At 50.9% G+C, this 14,462-nt stretch overlaps 2 protein-coding genes across 3 annotated transcripts; both read right to left on the bottom strand.

Annotated features, from left to right (window-relative positions):
* Positions 1-382: 382 nt before the first annotated feature.
* On the bottom strand, positions 383-5,548 carry decr2 (2,4-dienoyl CoA reductase 2, peroxisomal). Of its 2 annotated transcripts, none has more exons than XM_066689520.1 (10): positions 5,472-5,548; positions 4,839-4,959; positions 4,136-4,204; positions 3,485-3,536; positions 3,112-3,247; positions 2,743-2,867; positions 2,371-2,464; positions 2,145-2,249; positions 1,644-1,883; positions 383-1,208 (listed from the first exon to the last, which is right to left on the bottom strand). In XM_066689520.1, exons 2-9 carry the CDS (start codon positions 4,952-4,954, stop codon positions 1,663-1,665), a joined length of 918 nt encoding a protein of 305 aa, XP_066545617.1. In that variant the 5' UTR covers positions 4,955-4,959; positions 5,472-5,548; the 3' UTR covers positions 383-1,208; positions 1,644-1,662. The 2 variants fall into 2 exon arrangements, with proteins under 2 accessions (XP_066545617.1, XP_066545618.1); XM_066689521.1 differs by having other exon boundaries at positions 1,695-1,883.
* A 1,080-nt stretch (positions 5,549-6,628) lies between these two features.
* nme4 (NME/NM23 nucleoside diphosphate kinase 4) lies at positions 6,629-12,369 on the bottom strand. The gene is made up of 5 exons (XM_066689201.1): positions 11,988-12,369; positions 8,923-9,053; positions 8,387-8,488; positions 7,615-7,727; positions 6,629-7,477 (listed from the first exon to the last, which is right to left on the bottom strand). The coding sequence occupies exons 1-5, from the start codon at positions 12,151-12,153 to the stop codon at positions 7,357-7,359; spliced, it is 633 nt and encodes a 210-aa protein (XP_066545298.1). The 5' UTR covers positions 12,154-12,369; the 3' UTR covers positions 6,629-7,356.
* Between the last annotated feature and the right edge of the window lie 2,093 nt (positions 12,370-14,462).

Here is a 14,462-nt window from a genome sequence, read left to right as displayed (position 1 = left end):
CCTGGTCTCAAACCCTCACCCACCCCCAGCGGCAGGAGAGCGGTTTCTCTGTAGGGGCAGCGGCGATCCTTCCCAGAGAAGTGGGATACGATGCACAACGCACACTAGTGAAGAACCACTCCATGCCTGACCCACAGCCCAAACATCTGTACCCATAGCTCTCAAAACAGAGCAAGACTGGCTTCGCTTGTTTACAGTACACAAGAAGCTTAACAAAGGAAAGACAAAACCAAATCAGAGATCACCTACAGCCAAGTTTCGTAATAAAGGGAACTCCTAAATCCCATGAATTATTAAAGATCAGACACTTAAACAACATGCAGAGGCTTCCCCCATCTCTCAGCACAGCAACAAATCCCCGGACAAGAGAAACCAGACAGGATCATTAGAGAAAGATTTATTTAGAAGGAACATGATAGGTTAAGATTTTTACAAGATGAAATGACAAAGAGCAACTGAGCTTTTCCCATCGTTATTATGTCCACAGCTAGTGTCCCACAGTGTGAAGAGCCTACCCCAGACTTGAGTGAAGTTCCCACTTTGTAAGTTATATCATTATTATTGTTCTGCATTTATCAAAGTGGTGTGTTTTTTTTTTTATTCGGTGGAATATACACATTAGATTCAAAAGTTTTATTCAGTTATTATTTCATGGCCTTTATGTATAATCACCACAAAGGCACAGACAAACCGATGCACACTCCCTCCATTACAGAACCACAATCACAGGGCGGCCGGCTAATCGACAGTGGGGACGGACGGTTGAATCCAGCCCTGCGCCTCGCCTGGTCGAGAAGAGGAAAGAAATGTGCAGCCGGGCCAGGAAGACCGTGTAAAAAGACTCGTCTTGCATTCATTTTTTACCTTAAAAGTGTAACGTGTTACAAAAGGAAACGGTTTAAGATCACAGAGCGGAGGGGCGGAACAGACCCCGGGTTTCTGTGATGTTTATTCCAACCAGTTCCAATACGGATGCAAACGCCGCACGCAGCTTCCCAAAAGAAACCGAACGCAGTCAGTTAGATTTGTGTTAATGTGTGGTGTATATTCTCTCTCTCTCTCTCAGCCGTTTCCTGACATTAGGAAACAGCGTCAGGACTGAAAATAAAATTAAACAACGCCATTCGTTTCACTTCACCGAAGATTCCAGTTCAATTACATGGTCGTCTTCACATGTTCCTACTTGTCCTTATTCAGATCAGCAGAGTCTAGAACACAAAAACAGAGGGGAAAATATATATATTAAGTGGGCAAGCAAGTGTGCATATACAATTACGCACACACACACACACACACCTATTGCTCATAGGGATCCAGACATTAATTTTCACGTGATTAAAAGGTTTTGCATGCTGGGGATTTTTTTTCAGGTCCCTCTGATGTGTTGCAATGCCCAGGTCCCACTCAGAGAGGCAGACGAGCACAGACACACACGGATCAAGATCTGCTCGTAATAGACAATGCTGCCATATAGCAACCTAGTTCTTGGTGACTCTGGGTTAAAGTCTCTCCACTCCTGGTTGTGTAGGCCCATCCCAGTCCAAGCAGTGCGTGTGCTCAGGGCCCCTCTCCTCTCCTATCCCTCTCTCTCACTCTCTCTCCTCTCCATCAGGCCGGGACCCGGCGGCCACAGCTTTACACACCTGGTGTTGGGAAATGGAGTCAGAGTTTAGCAGAGTGGGAGGAGGCTATACCAAGGAGCGCAGGGAGGCCGTTGGCTGAAGTGAGCCAGCTGCCCCCGTCCACCACCAGGCTGGCTCCCGTCACGTAGGAGGCGGCACGGCTGGCCAGGTACAGCACGCCGTGGGCGATCTCCGTCTTGTTGCCCGCCCGCTGCAGGGGGATGGACTGGAACGCCCCGCTGGACTGCGCCGAGACACCGCCTGGCACAGGGACACACCGAGATAGACCGTCAGAAAGAGAGACACAGAGAGGGAGTTAGAGAGAGATGAATTGGCTGAGGGGAGGAAAGGAGGAAGGAGAGAGAGGGATGTAGGGAGAAGAGATCAAGGACTAGAAAGGGACCGATGTGGAGAGGGAGGAACAGAGAGAGCTGTGGAGGTTTACAGGAAGGAGAGGGAGACGCAGGGCAGAAGAGTGCACAGGTGCCAAAGCTCCTGTAGTTTAATTGCCCCATGCCGTACCCAGTCTGCGGTAACCCTCCGTGCCCGAGATGGGTCCGGGGGCCAGGCTGTTCACCCGCACGCCGCTTGGCCCCCACTCCACCGCCAAGTGTCGGGTCATGGCATCTGTGGCAAAGAGGGGGAAGAGAGACAGACGTGTAAGGATATGCGCTCTGTACTAGCGGGAATTAAGGTCCGTTTGGTCTCGTTGTTCGGGATTTTCAGTCTGCGATTTGGCTCTGCTTACCAATGGCAGCCTTGGCAGACCCAGCATGCACCTGCAGCGCCTGGCCTCGATAGCTCAGGGTGGCAGAGATGTTGACGACCGAGCCACCATGATCCTACACACAGACAGACACTTCATTACTAAACAGCTCTACTACACTGAGAATGCTTTTTTTGTTAAAGAACTGTTGCATCACAAAGAACTGGAATCTTATCAAGACCCACAATTCTGTTCTTAGGTCAAGACATTCCATTCTGGCTTTTAAAACCCAGCCGTTCTTCTGCCTTTAAAGATAATCATACCGTTAGATTAAAAAAGAAAATTGGCAACGTTCACACAGTGGGCTGCCGAAGCCGTGAAAACCCGAACCCTGACCCCGTCTCTGTGCCGTACCTTGAGCCACTTCTCGTAGACCACCTTGCTGGTGTTGAAGGTGCCCAACGTGTCGATTTCCATCACGGTCTTGAAGGCGTTGAAGGACAGGGAGCTGGCCGGGCACAGGAAGTTACCCGCGGCGTCTATGGGGTCAGACAGCGAGGGGTCAGACAGCGAGGGGTCAGACAGCGAGGGGTCAGACAGCGAGGGGTCAGACAGCTTCCCTGGGGGGCTCCCCGCTCTCTGGAACTTGCAGTCTTCTCTGTCTTGCTAGTTGTGTGACGTGACTCACGAGTCACACAACTAGCAAGATGGGGAAGATGACAAATTCCAGGTCTGCCTACGAGCGGAGGGTTGCTGCTCGGGGAAAATGGCGGGAATACTGACTGTTCACGAGGATGTCGATTCTCCCGAACTCCTTGAGGGTCTCCTCCACAGCGGCGGTGATGGTCTCGGGCTGCCGCACGTCCAGGGACAGGGCCAGGCAGTGGCGCCCCGTGGCCGCACTCAGCTTCTTGGCTGCCTGGGGGGAGACAGGCACGACTCTGGACTCTTAGGGAGGGCATTAATCAATTCACGCGCTAGAAATCATTTTAAACAGTTGTCCTTCCTGAAAGATGTATTATTTATTCATTTGGCTGACATCATCTTGGATTGTTGTTCTGAGCAGCTGTACACCGGAGGCTGGACGAGAGGAGGTACGGTGCCCTACAGATTGGGTGAGTGGGATTGGAGTGAGAGAGAAATAAAGAAAAGCTACCTCTGAAAGGCGTTCTTGATTCCTACTGGCGATCACCGTGTCACAGCCGTGCCTGAAACAGAGCACAGCCACGGTGAGAGAGGGACCTCGGGCACACATCTTTCAAACCCTGCCGTGCAGACCACTGTCCTCTGGTAAACCACGGCCAACCAAACCTTTAGAGATGCTCGTGCATTTGTGTTGATCCCAGGTGCTGCTCAAGCGGTTCATACAGGTGGTTGGAGTCTGTGGGAAGATGTTCTCCTGACCAGACCTCTACCCCGGGAGCCACAAAATGAAGCCACGGTACGGGAAACGGCTTCATCAGCAACTGGGATCAGTATTTGTCAGCCTTGCCTCAGCCCAGCGAGGTGGTTTTCCAGCAGGACGAGCCTTGCCCAGTAAAAGCCCGTCGTGGTTAAACTACGCAACCCCTCGCTGTCCTCCCTTATCATCTGCGCCCTGGGAACGGCTCATCGAGATAAGCACAGCTTGCACAGAGACCGTGTGACGTCCAGCGTCTTTGCACCTGATCCCGGGGAGAGACGTTCTCAGCCGGCAGAGGTTTGGTAACAGACTGGGAGGGCTAGTGAGGGGAACGGTGGCCTAGTCTCTCCCCCCACAGACAGTCAGCAACCATAGCCGCAGGCGTGTAACGAGAGGGACACCTACCTCATGAGGACCTCAGCGATGCGGAAGCCGATGCCGGACCCCCCTCCGGTGACGAAGGCCACGTTGTCCCTGCACGGGAGAGAGCGAGAGCCCCACCGTCACCTCACAGATAGCGCTTTGTGTGAATGATAACGAAGCAGCCCAAAATGACGTCACAACGCTGCCGGAAGCTGTATTCCAAACGCCAGGCCGCAATTAAACATGGCTGCCCAATTAATAATCATAGCAATTCCGGGGGCCATTCACGGAGGGAATAAAAGGTTCTCACAAGACATGTGGGAGAACCAGTTTCTTCTCATTTGGGTGGATGTGAACAATTCGATTCATGCAAAATACGGAGGCTGAAAATGAAAAGTAGCAACAATAAAAAGAACTAAAAAAAGAATGGGTGCAGTTTAAAATAAAGCCAGCGCCTGCCCTTCACAGTCGCAGGAACAAGCAGATAAAATAAATGTCACACAAAACAGTGTCTGGCTCTTCCTCACAATAATAATCACTTCTTGCTCCCCTGCATTCTACACCTCAATTAACACACCGCAGACACACATCACAGGCAGCAGACACACCCAGCACCACAACTCCACACACACCTGTGCCTTGAAATGCATCTCTATGGCGAGACTTGTTGTAAGCTGTACAAATACAACTGTACACATACAGCAAACAAACAGGCCGGACCGAGTCCCACCCAGGCCGCACTCACTTGAGCAGGTCGGGGCTGTAGAGGTGGGTGTAGCTGGCCAGGCAGTCGTCCGTCTCCACGTCCTCCGGCATCATCTGGTCCCCGTTACCCGCCTCCTGCAGCTGATTCTCGGCCATCGCGGCTGCGGGGGGGAAGCAGGCGGGCTGAGCCAGCGAGTAACAGCAATGCAGCGGCCCGCCGTGGGGTCTGGGGCCGCTCAGCACAGGGGGTCGCGTCGGTGTTGCGCAGATGGCCGCAGATCTGCAGAATCCCAGGGATCCCATTGGAGGAGCCGCGCAGATCTGCGGGAATCTGCGCCGCACGAAGGCGATCATTAATCACGGAGTGCAAACTGCTGAGCGGCCCTCACCCCGCCCCCCTGGACGGGAGCAGCGTGTGATTTGGAAATGCATGATCGCAGTATTAATATTTAAAACGTAACCCCAGCATCACGCAGCAGCGGCGTGTCTGTGCGTTTCGTGCTCACAAAAGCAATGAGTGACAGGTCTATCAAATAGAGCTGTGCAATTTTAATTCCGATTCTCCCAAACGAAACATAGATAATCAAGCGCAAACGCCGGCGGAATAGAGCAAATTGGCTTTTTCAAAAATGTATTCTACGGCGATGAAAGTAATAATGGAGATGAATCGTACCTGAACCGTGAGTATTTCAGCAGCACTGTACTTCGCCCCTCGATGCTTTAGGGTCCGGAGACTGTGGTGCATGCTGGGACTTGTATTTTGTTATGCACGCTAAACGTCATTGTTCTGACAGTGCTTTCTGGGAGTTGTAGTTTAAACGTGGGGATTGATTTGGATGACAAGTTAATTATTTGTGCATGTATGCATTTATTTATTAAATGATAATACATCGTATATATGTTCTATTTTCTTGAAAATTAAAACAATGCGGTGATATTACTGTAGGTAGTTTAGTAATAGTAGTGCATGTAGGTTACAGTGTAGTGCAGGGGGAGGCAATCCTGTCTCTGTCCCTGGAACACCCATTTTGGCATTGAAGTAGGGGTGCCAGACTCCAGTCCTGGGGGGCCGCAGTGTCTGCTGGGTTTCCTTCCAGCCCAGCTCTTGGGTCCTTAATTAGTCTAATTAAACAATTAATTGGATGAATTGAACATTTCTCTCCAGACTCGGAAACGTTCTGTTGGTCAATGTTTTGAATCATCAACAAATTGTCAGGTATCAGGTATATCAAAATAAAGCATGAAAGTTTTAGATAAGCCTACCTAATAATGACAAATTATGTAGTTGGAGCAGAAAACCAGCAGACACTGCGGCCCCCCAGGACTGGAGTCTGACACCCATAAAGTGATAGAAGCAGATAGAAGTGATGCGTTCTTATTTTTGGCACATATAGTATACTCTTGCCTATGTTACACGAATGGAAATTGGGCTTCAAGGCATTCAAGACAGAAAACAGGAGACACTTCTTCACACAGAGAGGCGTCACAATCTGAACAAACTCCCCAGCGATGTGGCTGAAGAGACCATTTGGGAACATTCACAAACAGACTGGATAGGATCCTTGATCACTTAGTTATTAATGGACACCAAACGAGCACGATGGGGCGAATGGCCTCCTCTCCATTGGACACTTACATTCTTATCATTCATTTTGTATTGTTGCAGTTTAATGTCAGTGCAGACTGTGCTGCTCACTGTGGAATCTGACGCAGAGGTAGAGAATCTGAAACACAAACTTCCTGCGTTTACACTGGACTGTAAAACACGGTTGCATTGTACTGAAATATTCAGATTAACACACACACACAGCAATAAGACCAGCCTCGCAATGAGATTCCAGATAGAAGTTTATTTAAAAACAGAGAATTAAGGCGAAGGGCAGGTTATATGAACTCGTTTCCCCATTTGGCACAGTCAGGCAGGGAGCGTCTCCAGAGAGCCAGGCTGGACTGGCAGTGTAAACTACAGCTTCCCTTCTGCCCCTAGGTCATGGCTTCCCAAGAGGGGAAGAGGCTCGTCTTCGGTTCCTGTGAGTCAGGGCAGCGTCTCTATTGAGCTCCAAACCTCACGGGCTGCAGGACCTCCGGCCTTTCCGCCAGGACCTCTTCAATGGACGATTGTAACCTTGGCACGTTGTCTCGAACACCTGATTTGAGTCACCTTGGAAAGATGCAACCCCCGAGGACCATGTGTGAAAGTACCCTTACTACGTACATAAAACATCGTATCTATAGATATAAAAATTTGAACACCGTTTCGATCTTGACGTGGAAGGAGAGAAGGGGCCGAAGCCGTTCCTGACAGTCCTGGAAGCACGCGTGAGCTGCACCACCTTGTGCGTGTCTTCTGTGAGGTGCTGGTTAGCGTCACTGTGCTGTGCTGTGCTGTGGCAGACGGCCGGGGAACGACGGGGCGAGGGGGTGGTTCTAGGCCTGGCCCGTTGTCCGGAGGCCTGGGCAGCACCACAGGATGTCAACAGAGGTAGCTGTGGCGCAGTGCGTCCCTGTGATGCCCTTCCTCCTTCTCCCCTTCATCTCCATCTCTCTCTCTCTCTCTCCTACACCTGGTAGGTGCTGCTGTGGTCGCAGCAGTCCCAGTCCGTCAGCTCTTTGCGGCTGAACCACAGCTGGATCTCCCTCTGGGCCCCCTCCACCGAGTCGCTGGCATGGACCACGTTCCTGAGGGAGAGAGAGGAACGATCAGACCTACACTCAGCTTGGGAATCACAGGGCTTGTTTTAGATGGCATCAACAACAAGGCGGCGCGCGTTTAGGGATCTCTCTGGAGCAGAAGTGTAAATACACTATCTGAGTACCTGCTGATGTGTATACTGAAGTCTCCTCTGATCGTCCCAGCGTGGGCCTCTGCTGGGTTAGTGTTCCCTACCATCATCCGGGATGTCCGCACCACGTTATGGCCCTCCCACACCTGGCAGACAGAGGGGGAGCGACAGAAGCGGTTTAGGACTCTCTACATGCCAGATTTAGAGCCGATAAGTTCTTGGTATTGACTAGTAGAGCTTTGAAAATCTTGCTTTAATTTCTACTTTGTTGGCAAGAGGTTGAACTGCACAGAGGAAGAACATTCTCCGACACACCGAGGCCTACACAAACCTACAGTGCTCTGAACGGGGTTATTTATCTCCTATCCCCGAGAATGTAAATCTGGCATCACATCCTTCTGCTGCTCTGTTACGGGATCTTTCTCTTGGCAGATCTGCCTCACGGCGACTTATAAAAACTGCACAATTGCAACAGAACAGCAGGAAGGGTGTTGTGATCGACGGTCAGATAGGGCCCTTTCCCCCTGCTGGAGCCGTTCCCAAGCTGCTGTGTGGCAGTCTGGCATGGTGAGGAGTCAGCCACGCTTTGCAGCACTGGGAGGATTGTGTAGCCCAGGGGGGGCTTCACTGTGCAGCCCTCAGAGGTCCAAACATTAGAGGAACAGAAGGGCGGTTTTATTCCGGCTGCCCGGCGCCGGTCTAGTGCTGCTCTGGAGGAAAGGGTTTAACCTGCAGGTGCCCTTTGTTGCCCGTGCGGTTTCAAACCCTTCATGCAGGGGGGGCGGGGGGAAAGTGGCACACTCACCATCACGACGACTGGGCCGGAGCTCATGTAGCGCAGCAGGTTGGGGTAGAAAGGCTTCTTGCTGAGGTCGTGGTAGTGCTGGGAGAGCAGGTCGTCCGAGGCCTGCGGAGACAGGAGAGGCATCATGCAAACACCAAAGACACACACGACAGCAACGCTCTTCGGATCGTGTCCTACCGGGCCAGTGGCCGGTTGCGTAGCACACCTCTAGTGCTGCATAACCGGAGTAGTAAAGACTCCGGCTTTAGTAGAGTATCGCCTTCAGTGTGTTAAGATGCAGCACCCTTAAACTCAAGAGTCACTTCAGGAGAAAACTAAGGAGAAGCTTCACGAGCCGTTTTACACAACCGGCCACAGACAACTTCTGGTGCTCATTCCCTAAGCTCTTAATTAGTTAATTGGACTATGAAATGACCAATTCGCACACTTTCCTAGTTCTAAAGCAGGCGACGCCTGAAGGAGACCCACAGAGCCCGCTGGGTCCCGGCCATTGAGGACAGGGTTTGCACAAACACTCACTTCTTTCCCTTCCTCACCTTCAGCATCTTAAGGCCCACCAGTCTGAAGCCCCGCTGCTCGAAGCGCTGCACGATCTGGCCCACCAGGCGGCGCTGCACCCCGTCGGGCTTCACGGCGATCAGCGTGCGCTCCTTCACCCCCGCGATCCCTGCGAACGAACACACACGAAAACACAGGGTTCAGCTGTCCGTCACTCCATGCTGCCCTGCCCACTTGCTTGGTCAAAATCACCGATCACCAACGGGCCAAAGCACTTCAAATCCTGACAGGCTGGTGAGCAATAACTGAATATATGGCCCCTGTGCAGAGTGGATCAGTGGACTTGAATGGTGGTTAAATAGGTTTAAAGTAGTGACAAAATATGACATATCCAACCTGCTTCAGTATTAGCAGCCTATTGTTTTACTTTGCTTGTTTCATACAAAATATTATCCGTGGATTATTTTATTATTGTGTTTTACTAATAGCACTATTCTTGTACACACCCTAGCAAACCTATCAGAACAGCCTAACTGAACTCTAGCCAGGAAGCCGTGCTATTGCTGGGATATAAATGACCGACTCGGATCCGATTTCAGAAGGCATGAATTGTCTGGAGAGCACCACAAATACCAGACGACAATAACAACAGGGGGGCACCGGAGATGCTCCTGCAGAGAAACGCAGCCGAGGAATCTGACACAACCGTCGGCTCTCAGATATCCGGCCCTGTGAATCCAGCAGCAGCATCCACGGCTACACGACCTCGGAAGAGGAGGCATTCATTTTCAGCTAAGCCTCCTGTGTCCCCTAACTTAAGAAGCAAGCGCCATCGCTGTCCCTAGAGGAACTGCACTTTGGCCAGACACGGAGAGAGACATTTTTATAATTACAACAAGAGGAGAGTATCCAGAGTGCAAACAAACAGCGGTTAATCCCGCCACAAAGGGCTGTTCTATGGGGAATTAATTAGGGGTGGCCGTGACAGGCATTCTTCTTCTAGTTAGCCCGACTGGATTAAGGGAACAGCCCCGTCCATTGTCCAGCCCCGCGGAGCGCCAGCGGTGACTGGGGACGGATGAAACACACTCGCACATGCTCACGGTCCTCTCTCTTCCCACGGCACATTGCAGACAAACTCTCCATTACGTAACGGCAGCGGCGCTCGGCTCTGCGGGTCGGGGGGGCTGTCTGTGACTGTTCCGACCCTGATCAACTCGTGAAGCATCTTTCAAGTTTCAGCTGGAGAAGTTCTCCTATTCCAGATGTGTCACCGTACTCAGACACACACGGCTCTCAAAGTAACCGGTCACGGCGCTCAATGGCTTCTTCACAGATTTGAGAAGTGGCAAAGTGAAGAACGCGATCCACTTTGAGGCAATCTAACCAAATCGCCTCCGCCAGTCCTATGAATGGGAGGAGTATCCTGACACGGTTTGAATTCATTTTAATGGTTTAAAAATCACCTTCTTTCTTAGCGCTTTGGTGGCGACCCCCGATATGTGCAGAATTGCAGTTTTTACATTTCAGTCGACTTAGGCTAGACTCACGAATGAGGAAGAGAACAAAATCGGGGAGAACAAAAAAAAAATGTCCATGAGGGATCGTTGCAATGAAAAAAAAGTGTCCAACATCCGTTCGGAAGCTCCCACAACACCCGCCACAAGGAAAATAACCACCTGCTCCTTTAAGGCCTGATAGCATCCACGTGCCTGCAGCAGCAGTTTACACTTCAGCTCAGCAGTCAGATAACAGCCTGCCAATGTGCCACATGACCCCAGGCAAGCGTGTGCAATGAGATCCCTTTAACACCCGATATGTCAGCAGGAAGTTCATTATACTTGGGGGGCAGAATATATTGACTTCACAGGCACCGTTTTAAATGAAACGGTCAGACCCCAGAGACTGGTCTCCAGTAAGAGATTAACCACACTGGCAACGGAATCTGTGTGGCAATCTAGCACCCTGGACCCGGGTAGAGATGTGCAATTAAATTAGGTTTGTGAACGGCCTATTTAATCGAATACGCTGCAAAAACACCGCATGCAAAGGGTGACAGAACAGGCCAGAGAAAGAGCTGCGTCAGTCAGAGGATCATTACACAACACTCCGACTCCCAGATCTACACAACCCCACATCCTCACGTGACACAGCAACCCTCGTGTGGGAATCTGGCCCAGAGGCGGGCGTGGAGGTCTCCATCCGTCCCCAGACGAGATCAGACTCGGCCCCAGGATTCCCTGGCCTCTGGCCCCCGTAGAGCGGCGCGGTGCCGGTGTGTCCAGCACGACACCCTTCAGAGAGAGGACTGCAACTGGGCACGGCGGAGAGCGCTGCACAAATGACCTTCATCGCAGAGGAGGGATTGATTGGAACATTTACAGCCCATGAATCTGTGACCCACAGAAAGTCAATGAAAACAAGTCTGCCTAAATACTGTAGATGAAAGTTGCAGGAATAAGACTAACCAATATCTTGAATGTATTTTCAATAATGTTCGTTTTCCAGTGTTTTTGTTTAATGTCAAGTAATGCTAATTAAATGAGCTTTGTCTGAGCAGAGTCTTACAAAAGCAGGTCTAGTCTTGCAGGCCTCAGCAGCTCATGCCTGTGCGGACCGTCCGGACGCAGGACGCGCCAATTCCTGGAGATTTGACCGAACAAACACGTGTGTATAAGCGACTGTGCCGGTCTGGTAGGCCGTGTCCCAACCATCTCCACCCATCTCCACCCATCTCCCACCCATCTCCCAACCATCTCCCAACCATCTCCACACACAGCCGGCTCTTTAACGCTGCGGCGCTCAAACACGGAATCGATCTGAACAAAAGCGGATCGAGACCATTACCGCCCGGATGTGATGTCAGACGGCCGGCTGCTATTTATTGGTCGTTTTCCTGTTTTTCAACTTTTCCGGACAGAAACGGTCTTCAAAGTTCAGACACATCCGCGCATGTCAGGTACTGTGATGTTTCACATTTTAAGCCACATGCACGCAATGGGGTTTATTGGACCAGAAGCGACTGTCCTCACAAACAGCACAGCGGTCAAACACAACACTGTAACCCCCACGGACACGACCCGGCCCGGCCCGGCGGTCTGACCTGAGCTGGTGCTGTAGCCGAGGCTGCCGCTCCTGCTCGGGGGAGAGCGGGCTTTGTCGGAAGCCCACGCCGGCGTAGAGCTCTCCTTCCCCGGCCGCGGCAGACCCAGATGCCGCCGACCCTGCAGGACCAGGTTCCGCAGTAAATACCGTTGAAACAGCACCATGCTCGAGTCCAATTCAAAAAGCTACTAAAACTTGAATACCCGCTAAACCCGTGCCGAGTCCCCCGGGCGGACGGCGCTGTGTCGCGGCTGCACAGTCGCCCCCGGCCGCTGTCGGCGCAGAGAAACAGGAAAAAGTGCAGCTCCAGCCCCGTCCCCAGATTTCATTTAAACGGGACGCCTGCCGTCGACAGCGGCTCCACCTCCTGAGGCAGAGAGGCGCTTTTTGTGGGGGTGGGTCAGTTTATTAACCCTGTAGTCACCGAGCGCCACACGGCCCTGCTCTCCGCTGGACACGTAGGTGGAGTTTGCGCAGTTCTGCGCAGATCTGCACCATCTCAGCCATCCCATTGGTGGAGCAGCAGCGTGAGGAAGTCAATCACACAGCGGAGACCCAGTCATCCCACTTTGACTGAACTTTGTTTAAAAAGGGAACTAAAACAAACGCTACAGAACACAGGTTGCATTAGAAATTAACCTTTTGTCATGCAAATAATTATGCGCAATGCAAAGTCACTGCCAACCAGGGGGAGCTTCACTGCATGGGTAGAGAATAGAGATGTCAATGTGTTTTTTTAATAACGGTTCTTGCACCCCCCAGACTGGTTCATGTTTACCCACCTTTAACAGGCTTTGCACTAATGCCAGCAAAGGACTGATGGTCACACAATTGTGACAACCTCCCCCCATCCAAGTCCACTGTGAGAGGGTAAGGGTACAGTGACTGTGTTCCCCCAGCGTGGTCATTGACACGGCAGCCCGTCAGTTTGTTGACCAGAGCCGTGTTTGTCTGCTCCGTGTGCGCACAGCGAGGGGCGGACACCTCCACCAGCCTGCGCCCAGCCATTAGGAGACCTCCGCTGTGGTTATGGAATAGCTCCTGTCCTTGAACTTTCTCCACCTCACCTCTGTTCTGCTCAAACTCGCTGCCCTTGTTGACTCTTTTGTGTGGCGGGAGGTACATACTCCAGGTGATTGGTGGGAGTCGCGTCGGCACAGATTCGCCCCCCAACTAGGCCAGAAACACTGCCAATGTTGTTATTGTTAGAAGACCACATTTTAATAGTTATCCACCAGGTGAGTGGGATGCTTCCGTTTCTACATTATAAGAGGAGCTGCTTACAAGTGAGCTAAGTTTCTGTATCCAGGCAAGATAACTATTTATATGACTCCAATGCACGGTTACCTAGTTTCCTTAAATGGCCGTCCTTTCCACATTACTGGTTTAGAGTTGGAAAACTATTATAAAGCTGTTTCCACTTCAGCTGCATGAGTATCCCAACGCAATACTGATTGCTCTTGATCTCACTGCAAAAGTAGTTCACTTGTCATGCAGGCAACACGTGCCCCAAAGAACAGCTATACCCAGATGTCGCCCCCTGGCCTCGCTCCACGATGGCTCAGCAAACATGCCATGTTGCAAGTCAAATCCTCTGCCCTTCCCTGTGCCCTCAGAGTGCATAGCATTTGGCCACTAAGATTAACAAAGAAAAAGGAAAGTGCAGCCTGGAATGTAAGCCCCTTATCAAGTTGGGTCACGTCCCCCTTTGCAAGACTGAGGAGCTGAGTCAGATGACACAGAGAGTCTTGCAATATGGACCCTCACATATTAACTAGGTAATAGGATTACAATTCATCCAACGGTCTCTTTCTTTGGGACCCACACAACTGAGGCCTAGACGTCCCCAGCTGGGAGGCTCAAATGGCAGGCATCGCAGCCGACCGGCGTACAGAGCCGTTTCTTTTAGTTGCATGGAAAATGTAGACAAGTTCCAGATGAAAAAGGATATCTCCGGAAAACATGATGCACACGAGAACTCAATGTACCCCAGGCATGTAGGAAAAGGAAATTAGCTTTTTATATGCTTAGAAATACATTTAAATACACATGTATATTTAGGTCTGCCACACTGCCCTTGATTATACTGTCGTGATATTAAAATGTAGATCCCACTGGAAGCACATCGAATAATACGTAACTAAAGGTAGGCATGGTTGCCAGTAAGCCCAGGTGTCAGATGGGTTTTAAATTACCCTTCTCTCCTTCCAGCACTCATTGAAAACCATGGGACTGATAATAAAAACAACAGCACGACGAGCTACAGCAGTTTTTAAGAGTGGAAATGGTCACGGCTCGTCTTCCTGTATGCAAGCATTGGTTCTTTACTGTAATGATCACAAAGTATTTTCTATTATATATATATACACTCACCTAAAGGATTATTAGGAACACCTGTTCAATTTCTCATTAATGCAATTATCTAACCAACCAATCACATGGCAGTTGCTTCAATGCATTTAGGGGTGTGGTC

Source organism: Amia ocellicauda, chromosome 17, assembly GCF_036373705.1.
Source record: "Amia ocellicauda isolate fAmiCal2 chromosome 17, fAmiCal2.hap1, whole genome shotgun sequence".
In the NCBI taxonomy this organism is placed as follows: domain Eukaryota; kingdom Metazoa; phylum Chordata; class Actinopteri; order Amiiformes; family Amiidae; genus Amia; species Amia ocellicauda.
This window is presented reverse-complemented; position numbering and strand designations above follow the sequence as displayed.

Coding starts and splice junctions, on each gene's coding strand:
- decr2 (XM_066689520.1), bottom strand. CDS start 4,954: ATGGCCGAGAATCAGCTGCAGGAGGCGGGTAACGGGGACCAGATGATG. Junction 4,205..4,838: donor TACAGCCCCGACCTGCTCAA/GTGAGTGCGGCC, acceptor TCTCCCGTGCAG/GGACAACGTGGCCTTCGTCA. Junction 3,248..3,484: donor ATCAAGAACGCCTTTCAGAG/GTAGCTTTTCTT, acceptor GTCTCCCCCCAG/GCAGCCAAGAAGCTGAGTGC.
- nme4 (XM_066689201.1), bottom strand. CDS start 12,153: ATGGTGCTGTTTCAACGGTATTTACTGCGGAACCTGGTCCTGCAGGGT. Junction 8,489..8,922: donor TGGGCCTTAAGATGCTGAAG/GTGAGGAAGGGA, acceptor CTGTCTCCGCAG/GCCTCGGACGACCTGCTCTC. Junction 7,728..8,386: donor CCGGCCCAGTCGTCGTGATG/GTGAGTGTGCCA, acceptor TCTGTCTGCCAG/GTGTGGGAGGGCCATAACGT.